The sequence below is a fragment of the Eretmochelys imbricata genome, chromosome 24, assembly GCF_965152235.1.
Source record: "Eretmochelys imbricata isolate rEreImb1 chromosome 24, rEreImb1.hap1, whole genome shotgun sequence".
Lineage (NCBI taxonomy): Eukaryota > Metazoa > Chordata > Testudines > Cheloniidae > Eretmochelys > Eretmochelys imbricata.
In genome coordinates, this window is record NC_135595.1 from 21,464,249 (window position 1) to 21,488,200 (window position 23,952).

Below are 23,952 nucleotides of genomic sequence, written 5' to 3' on the forward strand. Positions count from 1 at the left end.
CTAGGATGGGTCATCAGTCTTTGTTTAGAGGTTCCGTTTGTAGCAAAGTCCCTCCAGAGGTAAGAAGCAGGATTGAAGACCAGATGGAGATAAGACATCAGCCTTTTATCGTCTTTTCCAGGTGTAAGAACACCTCTTTGTTCTTACTGTGGAAAATTACAGCAAAATGGAGTTTGGAGTCACATGGGCAAGTCCCTGCATACTTTGCTGAGTCACAAGGCCTATCTGCCTTCTCTCAGTGGGTCAATGGTATAGCTGATGGTCCTTAATGGGCCATCCAGCAGGCTAGGCAGAGCTGACACCAACTTGTCTGGGGTGTCACCCAGAAGCATACCATAAGTTTGAAATACAGACAGTATAGAGCCAATATTCATAACTTTAACTACAAAAATGATTCAAACATATAGACAGTATAATCATAACCAGCAAACCATAACCTTGTCTTAGACACCTTATTTGACCCCCTTTATACAAGATTTGGTGCCACTGCAGGACCTTAGTTGCAACAATGATCTGTACGGTCCCAGATTATGTCAATAATGTCACACCCCCAAAGCAAAATTGATGCAGGAAGGGATGACACAAACATCACTGACTGCATCCCAAGAGCTCCCCATCCTTGGTTCTGTCTTACTACAGCTAGTATTGGGTTAGAAGCCGTACCAGTGTATACCAGAAATGGTTTATCAAAGTCATGTGCAATAACATGAATGAATCTCTTTACAAACTCATGGTAAAACTTGGTGAGAACAATAGTGGATTGGATCTGCTCTTGCAGCGTGGTTCCTGTATGTCTCATGTGATCTTGCCAAGAGCTAAAGAACATAGCTACTTTATCCATACAAGCTCTGGCAAATGTTTGAAACCCAATTAACATCAAGTCAATGTAGACATTGATGTTGTCCATGGTATAGAAATCTTGGCATTTAGCCGTGAAAGCAATTTGGTAGTGTGCCTTAGTTTCCCCTTTCATACAGCACATCAGTTCCAAGACTGTTCACAGGCATTAACTGTGCAACATCAGTATAACAATGCCTTTTACATAAAGTGTGATCTTATGTATAGCTTTTAACATATTCAAGGGATTTTCCAAAAGATTGGGCACATTGCACATTTTTACAGTTTTTGGTAATAGCAACACATTAGTTACAAGAATTACCATTAGCAATAACAAGAAATTCATTGCAAGTGTCCATTTACAATCATTTTTGTCATGCCACACCTTTGGCTCAATACCATTGAGGTTTGGGCCTGTTAGGGTTAGCCTGTGGCTTCCCTTTGCAAAATTAAGGTCTGTCTTTCCTTCCTGTCCTGAAGGATCAAACCCTGATTTCTCTTGCTTAACAGAATTCACGGGCTGATTGGGTGTGCCGTCTATGCTAACGGTTATTAGCAAAAAGAAAAGGAGGACTTGTAGTACCTTAGAGACTAACAGATTTATTTGAGCATAAGCTTTCGTGAGCTACAGCTCACTTCTTCGGATGCATGTTGTCATAAATATAAAGGGAAGGGTAAACCCCTTTGAAATCCCTCCTGGCCAGGGGAAAGCTCCTCTCACCTGTAAAGGTTTAAGAAGCTAAAGGTAACCTCGCTGGCACCTGACCAAAATGACCAATGAGGAGACAAGATACTTTCAAAAGCTGGGAGGAGGGAGAGAAACAAAGGGTCTGTGTGTCTGTCTATATACTGGTTTTCTGCTGGGGATAGACCAGGAATGGAGTCTTAGAACTTTTAGTAAGTAATCTAGCTTGGTATGTGTTAGTTTATGATTTCTTTAAATGGCTGAGAAAAGAATTGTGCTGAATAGAATAACTATTTCTGTCTGTGTATCTTTTTTGTAACTTAAGGTTTTGCCTAGAGCGGTTCTCTATGTTTTTGAATCTAATTACCCTGTAAGATATCTACCATCCTGATTTTACAGGGGGGATTTCTTTATTTCTATTTACTTCTATTTTTATTAAAAGTCTTTTTGTAAGAAAACTGAATGCTTTTTCATTGTTCTCAGATCCAAGGGTTTGGGTCTGTGGTCACCTATGCAAATTGGTGAGGCTTTTTATCCAACATTTCCCAGGAAAGGGGGGGTGCAAGTGTTGGGAGGATTGTTCATTGTTCTTAAGATCCAAGGGTCTGGGTCTGTAATCACCTAGGCAAATTGGTGAGGCTTTTTACCAAACCTTGTCCAGGAAGTGGGGTGCAAGGTTTTGGGAAGTATTTTGGGGGGAAAGACGTGTCCAAACAGCTCTTCCCCAGTAACCAGTATTAGTTTGCAGAGTAACAGCCGTGTTAGTCTGTACTCGCAAAAAGAAAAGGAGTTCTTGTGGCACCTTAGAGACTAACCAATTTATTTGAGCATGAGCTTTCGTGAGCTACAGCTCACTTATAAATTGGTTAGTCTCTAAGGTGCCACAAGAACTCCTTTTCTTTTTGCGAGTATTAGTTTGGTGGTGGTAGCGGCCAATCCAAGGACAACGGGTGGAATATTTTGTACCTTGGGGAAGTTTTGACCTAAGCTGGTAAAGATAAGCTTAGGAGGTTTTTCATGCAGGTCCCCACATCTGTACCCTAGAGTTCAGAGTGGGGGAGGAACCTTGACACATGTAGTGGAGAATCTCCTTTCCGCTGCATGCATCCAATGAAGTGAGCTGTAGCTCACGAAAGCTTATGCTCAAATAAATGTGTTAGTCTCTAAGGTGCCACAAGTACTCCTTTTCTTTTTGCGGATACAGACTAACAGGGCTGCTACTCTGAAACTAGCTATTAGCAAGTCTTCTCCCAGTCAGTCAAGTAATTTGCATTACGACAGACAGGAGCCAGTTCACCAGTTTTCAGATCCTTAACTGCTACTGATTCCAAGGCTAAACTCTGTCTTAAAGAGATACCATCCATTTTCAGCTTCCACACGGAATTAGATGTTAAGTTCACTGAGAGACTACAAGTCATATCCAAAGTGTCTAGAGGTGAGAGTAGACCTGCCATCTACCCAGTCTTCCCTCTGAACCTGAGACACAGACTGTTCACTCACAGAATCTACGGGCTTGGCTACACTTGCACTTTGTACCACAATAAAGCCGCCCAGAGCGCGTTACCTTACCTTGCAATGAATCATGTGCTAAAGTATGACTGACTTGTTTATTTCTGATTCTTAGTCAGATTTATTTTTCTAGTAGTAGACACGTCAATATGCACCATAGGAGCGGTCCAATGGCAGGTGTCTGGACTTCAGGGTCCCATTCCTAACAGTTGGCCATAGTAAAAACCCAGGTTGCTACAGGGAGTGGGATGGGAGCTCAGTAGAGATGCTCTTCCCTTGCAGTCAATGCCCAAGTGCACTGTTAGGGGTTGCTGTGTTACAGTCAGTGGGTTGGGGTCTCTTAGGGTGTGCTGTCCCCATTCAGTCAGTGCTGGCCCCAGTACCCCGTTTTGGCACTAGGGGGTGCTGTATTGCACAGAGCAAGGTGGGGATGTGAATGGGGGCACTTTCCCCTCACAGTCAGTGCTGGCCCCAGTACCCCATCATGGCAGTAGGAGGTGCTGTAGGGCAGGGAACAAGGTGGGGATGTGAATGGGGGCACTCTCCCGTTGCAGTCAGTGTGGGCCCTGGCCGTCGATTCTGTGGTTGCTGAAGACCCCATGCTATCGACTGTGACAGGTCTCTGTTAAGAACCCCTGTCCTGGCAAATCCCAATAAGCTTTGAGAGAGGAATGCAGTGTGCACCTGGAGGAAGTTGTGAGAATGGCAGGGTTGTTGCCTGATGGCTCCCTTCCTGTAGGAGGTCTTGCCAAGGCTGTGCCTGCACTGGGCCATTGGGGACCTTGACTCTTCTCCAGTACAGACAGGGCTACAGAGCAAAGGAAGCTCCTTACTGGCTGGCTGCTTAGACTGTGAGCTCTGGCCCAGGGTCTGTCTCCGGTGTGTACAGCAAGGGGTGTGATGGGGCCCCGACCCCAGACTCGGAAAGTCAGCCATGCCGATGGTACAATAACCTGAGCCCGTTGTACTCTCCTGCTGCCTTGGGCAGAGCTGTCCCAGCAGTGAATTACAGTCCATCTTTCCTAGTGTTTAACTAGTGGTGCTATTGGCAGTGAGGGACAGGCTTTCAGTCTGTGCCCCTCCTCCTCATGGGCTAGGAGACAGGAGCTGGACTGCTGGGAGAGCAGGATGTGCTGGCAAGGGGCCACTTGTCCCAGCTGAGTGTGGAGCAACAGACCTTCCTATTCCCCCTCCCCAGCACCTTCTCTGCGTCTGACCCCGTGTGTATGGAGGTATGGAAGAGGGGATTTGGGTGGATGGGGTGGGATGGAGGAGCTGCATGTGTGTGGAGGGGTGCTTGGGTTGGAGGGATGTGTGTCTAGGGAGAGGGGTGGTCATAATGTCTGTGTGGAGGGATGGGAAGATTGGAGGGAGGAGGAGGGGGATAGGCAGGTTGGTGGGAAGAGATGGGGGATGGCGGCTTGAGGAGGCAGGATAGATGGGTGGGAAGGGATGGGGGCGGGGGGGATGAGGAGAGGGATAGGTAGATTGGTGGGATGGGATGAGGGGGTGCGGGGGTAGGTAGGTTGATGGGAAGGGATGGGGAGGGGGAATAGGTAGATTGGTGGGAAAGGATGGGGGGTTGGGGGATGAGGAGGATGTCACGGCGTGTGGGGGAGTCACACCCTGCATCCCCACTTCCTGCGATTCACTGAAATTCTCAGCCAGCCAGTAAAACAGAGGTTTATTGGATGACAGGAACACAGCCCAAACCAAGTACAAACAGGTTCTTGTAGGTACAGAAACCAGGACCCCTCTGTCCTGTCCATCTTAGGGGGCAGGGAGCCCAGACCCCGGTGCTGGACCGCCCGCTGTTTCACCAGCCAGCTCGAAAACTGAAACCCCCTCCCGCCGTCTCACCCCACCACAGCCCAGCTCCTCCTCCAGCCTTTGTCCAGCTTCCCGGGCAGAAGGTGTCACCTGGCCCCAGCCCCCTCCTGGGCTGAGGTAACAGGCTCAAGTATCATCCCCAGGGGTGAAAGTAAGTCGAGTGACTTACCGGTACACTGGGGCCAGCGCTGGCCCCCGGAAGGTGCAGGGCCTAGGGCGGAAGGGCGGGGCTGAGGGGGTCAGAGCCAGCCCCAGCCCACCCTGTAAGGTAAGTGCCGCCCCATCTCCTCTTCCTCCTTCCCCCCTCCCCCACTGGGGTAGCAGCAGCAGCCTGGGGCTCCGGGGGCTATTTAAAGGACCAGGGCGTCAGAGGCAGCTGGAGCCCCAGCCCTTTAAATAGCCCCCGGAGCCCTGGAGTAGCGGTGGCGGGGCTCCAGCGGCTATTTAAAGGGCTGGGGTGGTAGAAGCAGGGGAGCCCCAGGCCCTTTAAATAGCCATCGGAGCCCCACGGCTGCTAGCCCAGGGCTCCAGCAGAGGGGCACTGCTGGGAGCCCCAGGCCCTTTAAATTGCCCCCTGGGGAAGCTGAACTGCCCCAGTATGGCACACCAGCTCTTGCCAGTACGCTGTACTGGGGCATACCGGCTTACTTTCACCTCTGATCATTCCTCAAATGAAGTCACACCCTGATATCCCACCACCACTGCAGACAGTACCAGTAAAACTCCCACGCAACATTACCAGGTCAGTACTCCCCACTCCCTGCTGCGTCCCATCTCTCCTCCCTTCGAGACTGAACTGAGCGGAGACAATCTAACCAGTGACCTGGGGAAGTTCAGGCCCCCCTCTCCGGGACAGCGCATCCGCTATCACGTTGGCACTTCCCTTCATGTGGACAATGTCCATGTCGTAATCCTGCAGGAGCAGGCTCCACATCAGGAGCTTGGCGTTGGCTCCTTTCATCTGGTGCAGCCAGGTCAGGGGAGAGTGGTCGGTGTAGACGGTGAAGTGTCGCCCGAAGAGATAGGGCTCTAGTTTCTGAAGGGCCCATACCATAGGCAGGCACTCCTTCTTGATGGCTGCATAGTTTTGCTCCCAAGGTAACAACTTCTTGCTCAAGTACACGATGGGGTGTCTCTCCCCCTTTTCATCAGCCTGCATTAACACCGCACCCAGCCCCGTGTCTGAGGCATCAGTGAACACCATAAAGGACTTGTCAAAGTCTGGATTTATCAGAACTGGGGCACTGACCAGAGCCTCCTTCAGCACACAGAGAGCCCTCTGGCACTGCCCGGTCCAGACCACCTTGTCTTGCTTCCCTTTCTTCCATATGTAAGCAGAGTCAGGATGAGCTCCACCCTGACATCTGGTTGTGAGGTGTGGCAAGTTGTGGAAAAGAACTTCAGGGGCTGATCTCATTTGCATAGGCACACCCACCCCTCCTAGCATGAGCCATGGCTGCCCAAATGGTCACTTTGGCTGCTGTGGGATCCCCAGTTTCTCTGTTATTGGGGCAGGAAGAATAAATTATTATCCTGATTATGTGAATCAAGGACAGTGGAACTGTACTTGGCCTTTTGTTATGATGGAGGGACTCGCCATCTTCTCAGGAGCACTTGCTAGGCAAGGGATATGGGTTCCAAACTTAGTGACTGGAGAGAGGCTGGGGATAGAATACCTGGTGGTATGGGCACCTGGTGAGGGCTATACATGTTAATTGCACTTTCTTTCTCTACTGTGGAATGTCAGAGCTAATTTTGATTCCATTAGGAGTCTAGTTACAGGTTGCTGAGCTGAATTCACTTTGAGCCAATGGTGTACCAGCACTGAGGGTCCCCTACTACAAGCTGAAATCGCAAAAGACCTAAATTACTAAGAGTTAAGATCACTGAGTGTTGTGTTAAGTACTGGGGGAGCGTGAAGATATATTGCGGAGCAGCAGTTTGTGGGACTTGCTGCGGGATGGCTGGCAGAGCGGTGTGGCTGGAGCAGCTCATGGGTGGGGGCTGGCAGAGCAGAGCGATTTGTGGGACGGCTGGTGGAGCGGAGCAGAGCCGTAAGGTGCCCCTTAACCCTCCCATTTCCACCCAGGTTGGGAGGTAAAACTCTGCAGATAAACTTTCGAACTCTGGGGTTGCACTGACCAGGGGCAGAGACTTCTGGGTTGTTGGACTTTTGGGACTTTGGGTGACTTTTGGGTTGCTGGACTCAAGAACCAAAGGGAAAGGACACAGCCCAATTTGCTTGGGATGGGTTTTGCTCATGGGTTGTGTTATGAATCCTGTTGGTGGTGTTTCCCCAACAAAATGCCACATTGTTTCTCTCTGTTATTAAAAGGCTTTTGCTACTCTCAGACTGTGCTTGCGAGAGGGGAAGTATTGCCTCTTAGAGGCGCCCAGCAGGGGTGGTATATAGTTGTCCCAAGTCACTGGGTGGGGGCTCGAGCCAGTTTTGCATTGTGTTATTGGAATGGAACCCCTAGATACTGAACCTGGCCCTTGTTGCTGCCAACTCTGACGGGCAGAAGGGTTACACATAGCTCAGTGTTGGGGGCAGCTATGGAGCTGAAGTGTGGCACAAATCTTCGATAATACCCAGCCATCCCAAATAGGGCTTGGTTTTGCTTTTTGGTGTGGGGAGCGGGCCAGTCTCTGATCGCCTCCACCTTGGCTGGTTCTGGCTTTAGGCAGCCGCTCCCCACCCGGTGGCCCAGGTAAGATACTTCCGCCATCCCCACCTTGCACTTCTCTGCTTTTACAGTCAGCCCAGCCCCCTGGAGCCGGTCCAGCACTTGTCTAACCTGGGACACGTGGTCCTCCCAGGTCTGGCTAAAGACACAGATGTCATCAATATACGCCAGGGCAAAACTCTCCATCCCCCTCAGTAGCTGATTCACCAGGCACTGGAAGGTGGCTGGTGCCCCCTTGAGGCCGAAAGGCCGGGTCAGAAACTCATAGAGCCCCAGAGGGGTGATAAAGGCCGATTTCAGCCGGGCATCTGCATCCAGCGGCACTTGCCAGTAGCCCTTTGTAGGGTCCATGGTGGTAAGGTACCAAGCTCCTCCCAGCTTCTCTAGGAGCTCGTCAGGCCTGGGCATGGGGTAGGCATCAGACACGGAGATGGCATTAAGCTTCCAATAGTCCACACACAACTGGATCGACCCGTTCTTTTTGGGCCAGCACCACAGGCGAGGCCCAAGGTCTGGAAGATGGCTGGATCACCCCCAAAGCCAGCATGTCACGGACCTCTCTTTCCAGGTCCTGAGCAGTTTCCCCGTGACTTGAAAGGAGGAGCATCTTATAGATGGGTGCGACCCTGTCTCCACCCAGTGAACAGTCAGATTAGTGAGTCCAGGCTGGTTGGAAAACAGCTGTCGGTACGGATGCAGCATCCCCCTGACCTCAGCTTGCTCAGCAGGGCTGGGCTGGGCTGGGCTGATCAGAGAGAAGAATTGGTTCCAGGGAGGAGCCAGCTCCTGTCTCAGGGAATAGATCTACTAAAGGGTTATGTCCCTGCTCCTCCCAATGTCCACACACAGCCAACACCATATTCCCCCTGTCATAATATGGCTTCATCATATTAACATGGTACACCCGGTGGTGGTGTGCCTGCTTAGACAGCTCCACCACATAGTTTACCTCACTTAGTTGCTTGACAACCTTGAAAGGGCCTTCCCAGGCGGCTTGTAGTTTGTTTCTTCTCATGGGGATGAGAACCATCACCTGGTCTCCGGTGGCGTAGGCGTGGGCCTGCACTGTGTGGTCATACCAGACCTTCTGCTTCCTCTGGGCTCTGGCCAGATTCTCCTTGGCTAAGCCCATGAGCTCAGCAAGTCTTTCTTCGAAGGTCAAGACATACTCCACCACTGATTCTTCATCGGGAAAGGCCTTGCCCTCCCATTCATCTCTCATCAGGTCCAAGGGCCCCCTTATCCTTCTTCCATATAACAGTTCAAAAGGCGAAAACCCGGTAGACTCCTGGGGCACCTCTCTGTACGCAAACAGCAGGTGAGGTAAATACTCGTCCCAATCCTGCACGTGCTGGCTCATAAAGGTTTTCAGCATCATCTTTAGAGTTCCATTGAACCTCTCCACCAGCCCATTGGACTGGGGGTTATAAGCTGAGGCCCAGTTGGGCCGGACCCCACATTTCTCCCACAAGCACCGGAGCAGGGCCGACATGAAGTTGGAGCCTTGGTCTGTCAAGACATTCTTGGGGTACCCCACTCGGCTGAAAATGGTCAGCAGTGCATCTGCCACGGTGTCTGCTTCGATAGAAGACAAGGCCACTGCCTTGGGGTAGTGGGTAGCGAAATCTACCACTCCCAGAATGTATTTTTTCCCCGACCGGGTCGTCTTTCTGAGAGGCCCCACGATGTCCATGGCCACCTTCTGGAAAGGCTCCTCTATGATGGGCAAAGGTTTCAAAGCCGCTTTTCCCTTGTCCCGGGCCTTCCCCACCCTCTGACAGGGGTCACAGGATCAGCAATACTGTTCGAGAATAGTAAAGACCCCAGGTCAGTAAAAGTTCTGTAGCAGCCTCTGCCAGGTGCACCGGATTCCCTGGTGCCCTGAGAGGGGGATGTCATGGGCTAGGTACAGTAGTTTTGGGTGATACTTCTGGGGGACCACCAGCTGCCTCCTGATCCCACACGACTCCACTTCCCCTGGGGGAGCCCATTCTTGGTACAGGAACCCCTTCTCCCACAGGAACCTCTCTTGGCAGCCTTTCCCTAGGGTCTGTGCCGCACTGAGGCCAGCCAGGTCCCTGAGCTTCCACAAAGAGGGGTCTTTCTGAAACTCGGCCTGGAACTTGGCAGTTGGGGAAGGCGTCACCCCTCTGAGCCTTGTCCCTGGGCACTCTCTCCCCACTGGGGTAGGGTCCTGTACCTCCTGTGAGGTACTCTCCCCGATGTCAGGGCCTAGTGCCCTTGCTGGCTCTGGGTCACAACTAGGGCGTTCTGGGGGTTGCTTGGCCAGTCCTCTAGGTTGCCCCCCATCAACGGGCCCTCCTTGGCTCCCCATTTCAGATGTACCCTTGCCACGGGCATCTTGAATGGGGTCCCACCCACACCCGTCAGGGTCAGGTAGGTGTTGGGCACCACCCGATCTGGGGCCACCACCTCAGGCCGGGAGTGTCTCCTCTGCACCTGTATCCCAGTATCCATTCACCTTCCTCCCATCCACCTCCAGGGGAACAAGGCACTCGCTCCACAGGGACAGCCCTATACCCACCCAGTTAACTGAGAAGCTTGAGTCCGGACCATCCAGCCCCCCACAGGAGCTGGCCTGGGGAACTCCTCCCTCCTGAGCAGTTGGACCAGCCCCTTCTTCCTGGGAAGCCTGCCCCTTCTCCAGCTGGGTCCCTACCCAGTTAACCCTGTGCTGGTTCGGTTTGCTCAGTCTGTCCTTGAGCTTGGGGCATTGGGTCCATATGTGGCCTCTTTGGCCACAGTAATAGCAGCTCATGTCCCATTGGTCCTCTCGAGCCGGGCAGTTGGTTCTGATGCCGGTTGTTCCCTTTGGGAGGCGATTCTCCACATTCCCCCTTTGGGGGGTCCCAGGGTGTTTCTTTCTTTGCATCATGGTGGGCTTATTCTTTTGGGACTCCTCCTTTCCACCTCCTGACCGGCTGTCCACAAACTCATCAGCCAGACCTGCGCTCTGCAGGTCCTCTGGCTTTTTGTCCACCAACCACAGCCTCAAGTCGGATGGGCAGTGTTCATACAGGTGCTCCAGTACAATCAGTTTAGCCATGTCTTCCTTAGTCTGGGCCCCATCCGCCCACTTGTGGACATAACCCTCCATTCAGAGGATCAGTTCCAGATATATGACCTCAAGGGTTTTACGCTGACTCCGGAGCTCTTTCCGGTATGCCTCGGGAGTCATCCCAAATTTGTGTAACAGGGCCTTTTGGAACAGTTCATAGCCCCCTGCCTCCACCCCTTCCATTTGGCTGTATATCCCTATGGCTTTGGGGTCCAGTAAGGGGGTGAGGAACCAGAGCCTGTCTGCAGGGTCAAACCTGTGCAGCTCACAGGCCTTCTCAAAGGCAATCAGGAATTCATCTATGTCCTCCCCTTCCTTAAACTTGGACAGGATGCGCTTATCAAAGCTCCATGCTGTCCTGGGTCTCCCCCTCACTCAACGCAGCAGGGGGCTCTCTGCTCCTCAGCCTTGCCAACTCCAGTTCATGCTGCCGCTGTTTCTCCTGATCTTCCAGCTCTTTCAGTTTTATCTCCCTCTCCCATTCCAGCCACCTCAGCTCCAGGAATGGGGAGCTCCGCCGTAAGGGTCCAGTAAGGAGCTGGCCACAAGGGTCATGGTGCCCCTGGGGTTCACCAGGCTCCTTCCAGCCCCTCCCATAGCCATAGGTAGGAGGGGCCTTGGAGCGCTCTCAGCAGCAGTCTGACCCCTCCCAGCCAGGACAGACACCAGTGCCCACGCTGCATCTGTCGGGCTGCTCCCCTCAGAGACAGGGATTGGGTCTTCTGCGCGATCTTCCTCCTCCAGCTGGGCAATCAGCTGTTCTTTGGTGAGCTTCCCAAAGCCCAGGCCTCTCTGCTTGCATGGCTCGACCAGGTCCCTCTGAAGGCGATGGTTATACATCTTCTCGCTGTTCCCAAGTGGCTGTGGAGTCACAGGCCTGTGTGCTCTCAGCTCCCCATGGTTTCCAGGAAAAACCCCTATTGTGCCAGCCCTTATCCAGGTCACCACCTCTCTCCCAGGGTCAAGCCGCAGACTCCTCTGCCCCTGGTCACCAGGGGGACCCCGTTCCTGCAACAGTCCTTCTCTCTCCCAGGGTCAAGCTGCAGACTCCTCCACCCTGGAACTGCTCACCGCAATCCCCGGGGGACCCTGTTACTTCAACAGTCCTTCTTGTTGGTCACACCCTCCCAGGGGTTAAGAGTAGCTTCTCCTTCCCCCGAAACTGCTCCTCTCTGAGCCTTCAGCACACCTGGTCCTTGTTAATACCCCTTCATTTTACTGCTCCCCAGTCACTTACAGCAGGAAGTGCCATCCACGGGGTGCAGTATATCCCATCTCTCCCACCAGTTGTCACGGAGTGTCGGGGAGTCAGGGCCTTGCACCCCCCACTTCCTGCTATTCACTGAGACTCTCAGCCAGTGAGTAAAACAGAAGGTTTATTAGACGACAGGAACACAGCCCAAAACAGAGCTTGTAGGTACAGAAACCAGGACCCCTCAGTCCGGTCCATCTTGGGTGGCAGGGAGCCCAGACCCCGGTGCTGGACCTCCCTCTGTTTCCCCAGCCAGCTCGAAAATTGAAACCCCCTCCCGCAGTCTCACCCAACCACACTTCCCAGCTCTTCCTCCAGCCTTTGTCCAGTTTCCCAGGCAGAAGGTGTCACCTGGCCCCAACTAAAAGTTCCCAGAAGCAGGTAAAGCCAGACCTTACACTGGAGTCTCATTCTCTGTGGATTAGACTTGTGGAGGTTATAGCAGCACCTCGTGCGCAGGTTCTGGGATGTCCTTTTCTGCAAAGAATCCAAACATCATTATTTATGTAAACAGCTCAATTTGTGAAATATGTACCCATTTCAGTTTTCCATCTTTTTCAATGCGGTATACCAGTGGGCTAAGGTGGTCCACTATGGAGTAAGACCCTATCCACTTTGATTCCAGTGAGCTGTCCCTTTTCCCCATGTTAAGGTACATGACTTGGTCCCCTGTTTCCCACAGGGCTGCCTTTGTGGGCCTTTGTTTCTGAATTTTGTTGTTCATGTGATCGATGGCCTGATTAACCTGATACTGGAGGGTGGTTTTATCTTCTTGTAACTGTTTGAGCCATTGAAAATAATCATGCTGGGTTTCAGAGTAGCAGCCGTGTTAGTCTGTGTCCGCAAAAAGAAAAGGAGTACTTATGGCACCCTAGAGACTAACAAATGGGTTATATTAGAGCTCTCTTCTTGACCCTGTACCAGGTAACTAGGATCAATCATTAGGCGCATTGGATGTCCAAACCGAATTTGGAAGGGTTGAATTTTTGTTCTTAGTCTATTACTGCTGCGGATGGCAGCCAAAATCAGAGGCAGTTTATTCAGCCAGTCTTTCCCAGTGTGATTTACTACCTTCCGGAGAGCTTCCTTAATAGCGCGGTTCATCCACTCAACTTGGCCTGGGGACTGAGGCCGGTATGGTATATGGAGCTTTTGTTTAATTCCCAAGGCTTGTATCATTGCTGTAAAAATTTCTCCTACAAAGGCTCCCCCATTGTCAGAATCTATTATTTCAGGGGTGCCATATCTATATACTACCTCATTAAAAAACTTTTTGGCCACTACCCTGGTGCTATTATCTTTAGTAGGAACTGCCTCCACCCATCCTGAAAAGAAATCAATTATCACCAATAAATACTGGAATCCTTCCTTACTCCTGTCAATAAAATCAATTTGAACCTTGTGCCACAGCCCAAGCCTTCATTGGTGCATCATGGGTTCTCAGTGTGGAGGATGAGCCTTGTCCTGAGCTCACCGCACACAATTTCGCACCCATGTTTTAACATCATCTTCCATACACTCCCATTCTGCTACTTGCTTTAGCCTTCTTAAAGTCCCTACCACTCCTTCATGCATCAACTGATGGGCTACGTTAAGTAACTCTGGTCTTTCTATTATTCCTGGAACTCGGTTAGGGTGGGTTGTAGTACCATCTGGTGGCTCAGATGTGTCAGCACAGACATTCCTTTTCTGACCTCTGGTTACAACTGCTATCTCACGCTGTCGGGCTATGGTATTTCCCGGTTATTCCAGGTAGCCTCCATACCCGTTCCTTTATTGTGTGCCTTTACATGTCGCACCTTCTTTGTTACCCACTGGTAAATCCATTTCCATTTCCATCTTCTGCTTTCCACTTGTTCCGATATCAATCATGTATCCAAAACTGTATCCCCTTCACACAAAAATCACTGTCAGCATAAATATACATGGGCCGTGGGGAATTTTCGTATTGCCTTAAAACCTGATAAATTGCATGGAGCTTGGCATGCTGAGCCGATCCATGGTCTAAATGTCCCTGAATGACTTCCTCTTGTAAGTTAACAGCAGCGTATTTTACACATCTTTTCCCTTTTACTCCCATTGCATTCCCATCAGTAAATCAGATGTGCTTTTCTTGACCCATGGTATTTAATTCTTCCAGTGGGGGTGCCTCTACCAAGGCAATTCTTTGCTCCAGAGTAACCTCTGGATATTCATGTCAGTTTCCTTTTTCAATAAGGGCATGTGTTAGCATGTCTGGCTTGGACACTCTTTCTGTGGTCACCCCTATGTTAACTAAAATAAGCATTCATTGAGCGGTTCGGGTGTTTGAGGCTTTACCTCCCATTAATCTCCCTGACAAAATGTACTTGAGAGGAGTGTGGGTGCTTTGGATAGTAATAGGGGCCATTCCTTTGAGGGGCTCAAAAGATTGTACTGCCTAGATAGCTGCTAGACACTCACATTCACAGGGATCAAAATTTATTTCTGCTCCTTGTAATTTCCTGGATTCATTTGCTACTGGCACTAGCTTTCCCTCTTCATTATTTTGTAACAGTGTGGCAGCCAAGGCCATATTACTGGCTGCCAAATGAATAACAAAAGGCTGAGATTCATCTGGGAAACACAGGGCTGGGGCTGTGAGAACCTTTTGTTTAACAGGGTTAAAGCGGAGTCCTGCCCTTTCCCCCCTTCCCATTCTGTCTTTTTCTTTAGCAGTTTCCCCAATGGGTGAGTTATTTCAGCATATTTATAAATGTGTGGTCTAAGAAAATTGAATCCTCCTAACAGTACTCTTAAAGAATGGGTGACGGTAAGGGCCAGCATTTCTACCAGTGCCCTTACCTTCCTCTGATCTACCTGTCTCCCTTCTTGTCCAGTGACTATGCCAAGGTATGTAGCCTGAGGTAGCACCAACTGAGCCTTGTCTAAGGCTACTTTAAACCCTGTTTCCTGAATTAGTGCCAAAACTTTTTTCATTAGTGTTTGAGATTGTGCCTCAATTTCCCTTTTTTATACAGAAGACCAAGTTTGTAATGCTTTTTTTTTCTGCTGTGCTAAGCTTTAAGTTTATTCACAGGTAATAGCTGAGAAGCATCATTACCATATGACCTTAAAGGTAACATTAAACATTGGGATAAACTTAATATTAACATCAAATCTATTAAAAGTATCTTGTTATCCCATGTTTTTTATTTAGAAAATTTGTTTTTGAGGCCAGTGTGTTCAGTGTTCTCTTGAAATTCCTTGTACAGGCTTTTAAATTTAATTATATCCTTGGGGTTTAGGTGAATTAAAAGGTAGGGGTGTCATGCATATAAACGGACCCCTTTTGTACCTGTCTTCAGATTTCAGCACTTCATACACACAAAAATTAGTATATGTTTTCTACTTAGGGTTAACCTGTCCCTCTCTTATTCTTTAGTTTGACTCCTTTGTGCTGCCATTTATGGGCAGTTCTTTTCTTCCTGTATCAGTTAGGTAATTTGCATTAACACAGAGGCTTTCTGGCTTACTTTTCGATCCAAAGCCATCAGCACCTCAGAGACTCTGTCTTAAAAGGGACACAAGCAACTTCCAACAGAGTTTTGATTTCTTTCCACTTTTAACTTCTGCTTCCAAAACATACAGCGATTTGAAAAAGAAAACACAACCTATTGTGTCTCCCTTTGGATCCCTAATAGGATTTTAATTAAGTAGTATGGTATGTTTTCACATTTCTTTTACCCCTTCTACAATATACACTGCACACGTTTTGGGGAAAATGCACATGCTTCCATAGTTTAACTTCTATAAGATTAGCCATATAAATTTTTATATAGGGAGTAGCTGTTTCTTTTGTGCTCACAGAGTTTTTATGTACCCTTATTAAAGTGACAGTTTGATTACACAGAGCCACCTTAAGGCTCAGTGTGGGGCACTGTCTTTTTTTTTTTTAATTTCTTATTTTTTTACTACACTCTTATCTGCTATTTTGTTACCAAAAAACAAATCCAGAATCTCTTCCCATTCTCCTGGTTTTGACTGCCTTGCTGCAGCCATGGCTTTGGTCTTTAAAAAGATATTGAACTTATAAAGCAGTAAGGGTATGTCTACACTACGAAATTAGGTCGAATTTATAGAATTCGGTTTTTTAGACATCGGTTTTCTATATTCGAGTGTGTGTGTGTCCCCACAGAAAATGCTCTAAGTGCATTAAGTGCATTAACTTGGCGGAGTGCTTCCACAGTACCGAGGCTAGAGTCGACTTCCGGAGTGTTGCACTGTGGGTAGCTATCCCACAGTTCCCGCAGTCTCTGCTGCCAATTGAAATTTTGGGTTGAGATCCCAATGCCTGATGGGGCAAAAAACATTGTCACGGGTGGTTCTGGGTACATATCGTCAGGCCCCCGTTCCCTCCCTCCCTTCATGAAAGCAAGGGCAGACAATCATTTCGCGCCTTTTTTTCTGAGTTACCTGTGCAGCCGCCATACCACGGCAAGCATGGAGCCTGCTCATCTCACTGTCACCGTATGTCTCCTGGGTGCTGGCAGACATGGTAGTGCATTGCTACACAGCAGCAGCAACCCCTTGCCTTGTGGCAGCAGACAGTGCAATAGGACTGGTAGCCGTCATTGTCATGTCCGAGGTGCTCCTGGTCGCCTGTGTGAGGTCGATCAGGAGCGCCTGGGCAGACATGGGCGCAGGAACTAAAGTTGGAGTGACTTGATCAAGTCACTCTCTTTAGTCCTGCAGTCAGTCCTATTGAACCATCTTATGGTGAGCAGGCAGGCGATACGGATTGCTAGCAGTCCTATTGCATCATCTTCTGCTGGGCAGCCATGAGATGTGGATGGCATGCAGTCCTTCTGCACCGTCTGCTGCCAGCCAAAGATGTAAAAGATAGATGGAGTGGATCAAAACAAGAAATAGACCAAATTTGTTTTGTACGCATTTGCAAAGCTGCCCCCCCCCCCCCATCTAGGGGACTCATTCCTCTGGGTCACACTGCAGTCACTCACAGAGAAGGTGCAGCGAGGTAAATCTAGCCATGTATCAATCAGAGGCCAGACTAACCTCCTTGTTCCAATAAGAACAATAACTTAGGTGCACCATTTCTTATTGGAGCCCTCCGTGAAGTCCTGCCTGAAATACTCATTGATGTAAAGCCACCCCCTTTGTTGATTTTAGCTACCTGAAGCCAACCCTGTAAGCCGTGTCATTAGTCGTCCCTCCCTGCGTCAGAGCAACTGCAAACAATCGTGCATCTGAGTTGAGAGTGCTGTCCAGAGCAGTCACAATGAAGCACTCTGATGGGGCTAAAACATTGTCGCGGGTGGTTCTGGGTACATATCGTCAGGCCCCCGTACCCTCCCTCCCTCCGTGAAAGTAAGGGCAGACAATCGTTTCGCGCCTTTTTTCCTGAGTTACCTGTGCAGACACCATACCACGGCAAGCATGGAGCCCGCTCAGCTCACTGTCACCATATGTCTCCTGGGTGCTGGCAGACGTGGTACGGCATTGCTACACAGCAGCAGCAACCCCTTGCCTTCTGGCAGCAGACAGTACAGTACTGGTACCATTTAAAGGTGCGCTGGCGCAGTTTACTGACTCGCTTAGACCTCAGCGAAACCAATATTCCCACTGTTATTACTGCTTGCTGTGTGCTCCACAATATCTGTGAGAGTAAGGGGGAGACGTTTATGGCGGGGTGGGAGGTTGAGGCAAATCGCCTGGCTGCTGGTTACGCACAGCCAGACACCAGGGCGGTTAGAAGAGCACAGGAGGGCACGGTACGCATCAGACAAGCTTTGAAAACCAGTTTCATGACTGGCCAGGCTATGGTGTGAAAGTTCTCTTTGTTTCTCCTTGATGAAACCCCCCACCCCTTGGTTCACTCTACTTCCCTGTAAGCGAACCACCCTCCCCTCCTCCCTTCGATCACCGCTTGCAGAAGCAATAAAGTCATTGTTGCTTCACATTCATGCATTCTTTATTCATTCATCACACAAATAGGGGGATGACTACCAAGGTAGCCCAGGAGGGGTGGTGGAGGAGGGAAGGAAAATGGCACACAGCACTTTAAAAGTTTACAATTTTAAAATTTATTGAATGCCAGCCTTCTTTTTTTTGGGGCAATCCTCTGTGGTGGAGTGGCTGGTTGGCTGGTGGACCCCCACCGCGTTCTTGGGCATCTGGGTGTGGAGGCTATGGAACTTGGGGAGGAGGACAGTTGGTTACACAGGGGCTGTAGTGGCAGTCTGTGCTCCAGCTGCCTTTGCTGCAGCTCAACCATACACTGGAGCATACTGGTTTGATCCTCCAGCAGCCTCAGCATTGAATCCTGCCTCCTCTCATCACGCTGCCACCACATTTGAGCTTCAGCCCTGTCTTCAGCCCGCCACTTACTCTCTTCAGCCCGCCACCTCTCCTCCCGGTCATTTTGTGCTTTCCTGCACTCTGACATTATTTGCCTCCACGCATTCATCTATGCTCTGTCAGTGTGGGAGGACAACATGAGCTCAGAGAACATTTCATCACAAGTAGGTTTTTTTTTCTTTGTAATCTTCACTAGCCTCTGGGAAGGAGAAGATCCTGTGATCATTGAAACACATGCAGCTAGTGGAGAAAAAAAAAGGGACAGCGGTATTTAAAAAGACACATTTTATAAAACAGTGGCTACACTCTTTCAGGGTAAACCTTGCTGTTAACATTACATACGTAGCACATGTGCTTTCGTTACAAGGTCGCATTTTGCCTCCCCTCACTGCGTGGCTACCCCCTCAACCCTCCCCCCTCCCCGTGGCTAACAGCGGGGAACATTTCTGTTCAGCCACAGGCAAACAGCCCAGCAGGAATGGGCTCCTCTGAGTGTCCCCTGAAGAAAAGCACCCTATTTCAACCAGGTGACCATGAATGATATCTCACTCTCCTGAGGATAACACAGAGAAATAAAGAACGGATGTTGTTTGAATGCCAGCAAACATACACTGCAATGCTTTGTTGTACAATGATTCCCGAGTATGTTACTGGCCTGGAGTGGTAAAGTGTCCTACCATGAAGGACGCAATAAGGCTGCCCTCCCCAGAAACCTTTTGCAAAGGCTTTGGGAGTACATCCAGGAGAGCCGCGAATGCCAGGGCAAATTAATCCTTTCACATGCTTGCTTTTAAACCATGTACAGTATTTTAAAAGGTACACTCACCGGAGGTCCCTTCTCCACCTGCCGCGTCCAGGAGGCAGCCTTGGGTGGATTCGGGGGATACTGGCTCCAGGTCCAGGGTGAGTAACAGTTCCTGGCTGTCGGGAAAACCGGTTTCTCCACTTGCTTGCTGTGAGCTATCTACAACCTCATCATCATCATCATCTTCTTCGTCCCCAAAACCTGCTTCCGTGTTGCCTCCATCTCCATTGAAGGAGTCAAACAACACGGCTGGGGTAGTGGTGGCTGAACCGCCTAAAATGGCATGCAGCTCATCATAGAAGCGGTATGTTTGGGGCTCTGACCTGGAGTGGCCGTTCGCCTCTCTGGTTTTCTGGTAGGCTTGCCTCAGCTCCTTAAGTTTCACGCGGCACTGCTTCAGGTCCCTGTTATGGCCTCTGTCCTTCATGCCCTGGGAGATTTTGACAAAGGTTTTGGCATTTCGAAAACTGAAACGGAGTTCTGATAGCACGGATTCCTCTCCCCATACACTGATCAGATCCCGTACCTCCCGTTCACTCCATGCTGGAGCTCTTTTGTGATTCTGGGACTCCATCATGGTCACCTGCAGCTTGCCACACTGGCCAAACGGGAAATGAGATTCAAAAATTCGCGGTTCTTTTCCTGTCTACCTGGCCAGTGCATCTGAGTTGAGAGTGCTGTCCAGAGTGGTCACAATGGAGCACTCTGGGATAGCTCCTGGAGGCCAGTACCGTCGAATTGTGTCCACAGTACCCCAAATTCGACCCGGCAAGGCCGATTTAAGCGCTAATCCACTTGTCAGGGGTGGAGTAAGGAAATCGATTTTAAAAGACTGTTAAGTCGAAATAAAGGGCTTCATCGTGTGGACGGGTGCAGGTTTACATCGATTTAACACTGCTAAATTCGACCTAAAGTCCTAGTGTAGACCAGGGCTAAGGTACCTTAAGGGTTAAATGCTAAATACCAAAGCCAAACAACACTCGTTACCTGTGTCTGGCAAAAAGCATTTCTCAGTTTTGCAACTTTGAATGAAAGATTCAAATGGATTTTAGTGGTGTTATTTAAAAACAAAACAAAACCAATTTATCTTAAACCTACAAAACAAGAGTTTTACAAACCAGGAGTCAAGTATCAGGGGGTAGCCATGTTAGTCTGTATCCACAAAAACAACGAGGAGTCCGGTGGCACCTTATTATTATTATACTGACACATGAAGAGAAGGGTGTTACCTAACAAGCGGAAAACCAGTGTTGGACACATGAAGAGAAGGGAGTTACCTAACAAGTGGAGAAACAGTGTTAGCCAACACTGGTTCTCCATTTGTTAGGAAACTTCCTTCTCTTCATGTGTCAATATAATAATGCCTGCATCTGTAATTTTCACTTCCTGCTTCTGAAGAAGTGGGTTTTTTACCCACAAAAGCTTATGCCAAAATAAATCTGTTAGTCTTTAAGGGGAAACCAGGAGTGTTGGTTTAGGTTATAAACACTCCAGATATTTACACAATATATTTATACACACATTCTTTTTTTCTTAACATCCCTTGCTCTGCTTTAATTTTTACACAGCTGTACGTAGATTACATTTGTATACATTTGGGGGCAGGTAAGTTCCAATAGAAGCCCCTTATGTTCTTTTAGCGAATTTGACTAAATTGTTCATAGTCAAATGATTTAAATCAGACTGTCTCTTTGCCTCATTTATTTACAGACATTCCTTTGGAAAAGGGCCCATTTTTCCTTCAGAATGGCTGCAAAGAAACCAAGAATTATCTTTCTATAACACTTTTCCTTTTTAACATTTTTACAACATTGAGCTGCTTAATTCTCTCCAGCCTCTGCAGAGTTAACTTCTCACTCTCTTTCCTTAAATCACTTGCTTATCTCCCAAAATGACACCTTCATCATCTCAGATTTTACCATTCCACGGATTGTCCCAGGGATCTGAAATCCCCTTGCCTGTGCTTACTGCTTCCCTTACTCCTGCCACTATGCCCCTCAAGGCTCCCAATCAGTTTTCCAATCTCTTTATCTGTTGCCTGCCTGCTTGTTTGGGCCCAATCCTGCTTTCCTCGCTGAACTGTCCCTTCCTGTGGGTACTGGCTTTGTCCCACTAACCATTTAGCAAGGAAGGTGGGCTCCTCAACTAGCCCCCACCCCTCCTAGTCCCTTTTCTTAAACATTTTTCTTAAAATTGTGAAATCATAACAATATCCCACACTCCTATATCCTTCAGAGTGAGGTCTTACAGAAATCTACTCCTAATTTGCCCACACTTTGTGCTGGGATTTACAAAACACAAAAAGTCTATACCCACTAAAAACTCTGCCTGACAGAGCTGGAGGGGGGGAAAGCTAAGTCCCGTACCTTTTGGGCTCAATCCTGCTACGACCGAGGATATATTCACCTATGCAATTTTTCCCTGATAGACGGGTAGGAGCAAGGAATCTAATCCTCCCCCTATTGCCCGGCACTTCTATGACCAGGAGTGTGCATACCTGAATGATCAATCACTTTATACATATGGTATACCTTTTAGCAATATTTTCAACAATCATAGTGCATGTCTTCCCCCTTTCGCAATTCTCCACCAAAAATGTTATGCTTATAAGAAACACACGGGATCTTTTTGAGGGGAAAAGGCAACACGCCCCGATTATTGAAGATACAACAATTAGCATATGCATTCAATCACACACACACACACTGTCCTGCCAGTCGATGTTACAGTTACCAGTCCAGAGTCCGGATCAATCTAGTGGCCAGCTAGATTGATCACGGGTAGGGAGGAGCCGGGTTCCGTCGGTCGCAACAAGATGCTCCGGGGAAGTCTTGGCAGGATGAAACCAACGTTTCATGGCAAGGCCCCCTGTTTATATTGTGATTTTCCTTCATTGGGACACATGAGTTTTGCACCGTCATGCTGTAACCAATTGCTGGAGTGCTTGTTTTCTTAAATTGTTTTTCTCATCCTTTATCTTGTTCTTTCATCAGTCTCTCAGGGAGTTACCCCATGCTAGTTTTGATCACAGCTATCTTGTCCCCATTGATGGGTGCCTGCCACATCTTTTAGAGTTGTCAATCTGCCATCCTCTGACATCTCAATAGGGGCATGTTGCAATCTCCTGTCGCCTTTACATCCGGTGATGGCCTTCACACTTATCTTCTAACATACACATTCCTCATTCACACACAAAACAGGATTGATTTTACACAAAGCATTTGAACAGGAACATCAAGTTGCAATGCAAAAGAAAACAATCATTACATTCTTTTATTTACTTCAAAAATGCTAAACCTACAACAAAATGGTGACTCTAAAGGTCTGTCACTGCCTTGAAATCAGCTTCAGACACAAGATTCTGGCTGATGCATCTTTACCAATGGCACACTAGGCCATTCATTTCTGTTTTCAGAAAGGGTGGTTGGCAGAATATGATCAAATCATACATCAATACATTTAATGCATGCTACATTATTATTCTTTATCCTTTATTCTAAATTATACAAAATACAAACATAAAATCCTACTACTACATATCCCCCTTTTGACCCCTCAAGAACAATTCTTAAGTGGGTCTTATTTTATACAACTGTTTCATAGCAATATACTGAGAGGCCATTTGAGCTTGTAATTTAACAAACATTCTTTTTGTCCAACAGCACATACAACACATTCCTAGCAAGCAAACACAGGACAATATTAACACAACTAGCAATGGGTGAAACATGATAAACAATATGCCCTTAGAAGTCGGGGACCAGCCTGTAAAAACATCATACCAATGATAGGCTGTTCGTTCTTTTTCAGACCTAGCAATTTTTAGCATGTGTCCATTTGCATGTAATATTTGAATGACACGCTTCCCTATATCCCAATTTTGTATTGTAGACATACCCTCTGTGTCTGTTGTAAAAACGGAGTCACCTTGGTTTCTGACAACAAGTGATCAATTAAATCATGCCAGTCCAGACCAAGGGTAACAGAGAAATTAACCAGGGTAGCAGTTACAGTGCTCTGTGCTTTTTCTATCTTTGGTAAATTGTACATGTGATTGCTAGTATATAATACGCTGGCATTACATCTATATTCATCCACTGGGGGTTGGCTGATACTTGCATCTTCCCAAAATACTGTTTCCCGGGATGTAACACATACACAATGTCCGTTGTACAAAGCACGCATAACATTTTCTAGTTCATCCCACACACGTGTTCCCAAGGATGTATCCCTACTACATGGTTCTGTGGTGACAGGTAGGGAAAAGCACACCCATTTCTGAGGGCTCCACTCTGTACACCCTTGGGTATACAATAATTTCTCCTCTTTCCCAGCCCACTGACTCATAACCCGGGGTAACCAAAAGGATCCTATGGTCAGTTTTGAGAGCGGGCTCACTTTCCATATTTCTGTCTCCACAGACTGTCGGTGAGCAATTTTAACAATAATTTCACCTAATAGCAAATCAGGCTTAAACATGCTGGAAACATATTGCATCCATTCATATTCGGAGGTGTTGAACTAGGACCTATTCCGTTGTTTTAAAAGATGTGTTAATACCCTAACATTCCCAGATATTACTCAAAACATTTCATGTTCAAGTGATGCTAAACTAAGAATTTGTGTCTCAGTACATCCTACAGCCAAGGCAGTTTTATTCCCTAATTCTAGTTGTTGTTTATACAGCAGCCATGTGGTGGTGTTCAACCACCACCATATATTCCGTGTTGGTTTTAGGTTTCCTAGCTCTATTTGTACCAAGTCCAAAAAACTTCAAATCCAGACTCCAGCGAGAAACTGCTGAATTGGAATTCATTTGCAAATTGGATACTATTAATTTAGGCTTAAATAGAGACTGGGAGTGGCTAAGTCATTATGCAAGGTAGCCTATTTCCTCTTGTTTTTTCCTACCCCCCCCCCAGATGTTCTGGT

The 23,952-nt window shown here is 48.3% G+C and overlaps 1 protein-coding gene across 1 annotated transcript; it reads right to left on the reverse strand.

Moving 5' to 3' along the window:
* Positions 1-17,956: 17,956 nt before the first annotated feature.
* LOC144279847 (uncharacterized) lies at positions 17,957-23,898 on the reverse strand. Its single transcript, XM_077841534.1, has 3 exons — positions 21,754-23,898; positions 19,042-19,450; positions 17,957-18,455 (listed from the first exon to the last, which is right to left on the reverse strand). Exons 2-3 carry the CDS (start codon positions 19,445-19,447, stop codon positions 18,325-18,327), a joined length of 537 nt encoding a protein of 178 aa, XP_077697660.1. The 5' UTR covers positions 19,448-19,450; positions 21,754-23,898; the 3' UTR covers positions 17,957-18,324.
* Between the last annotated feature and the right edge of the window lie 54 nt (positions 23,899-23,952).

Coding starts and splice junctions, on each gene's coding strand:
- LOC144279847 (XM_077841534.1), bottom strand. CDS start 19,447: ATGAAGGACAGAGGCCATAACAGGGACCTGAAGCAGTGCCGCGTGAAA. Junction 18,456..19,041: donor AGGTGGAGAAGGGACCTCCG/GTGAGTGTACCT, acceptor TTTCTCCACTAG/CTGCATGTGTTTCAATGATC.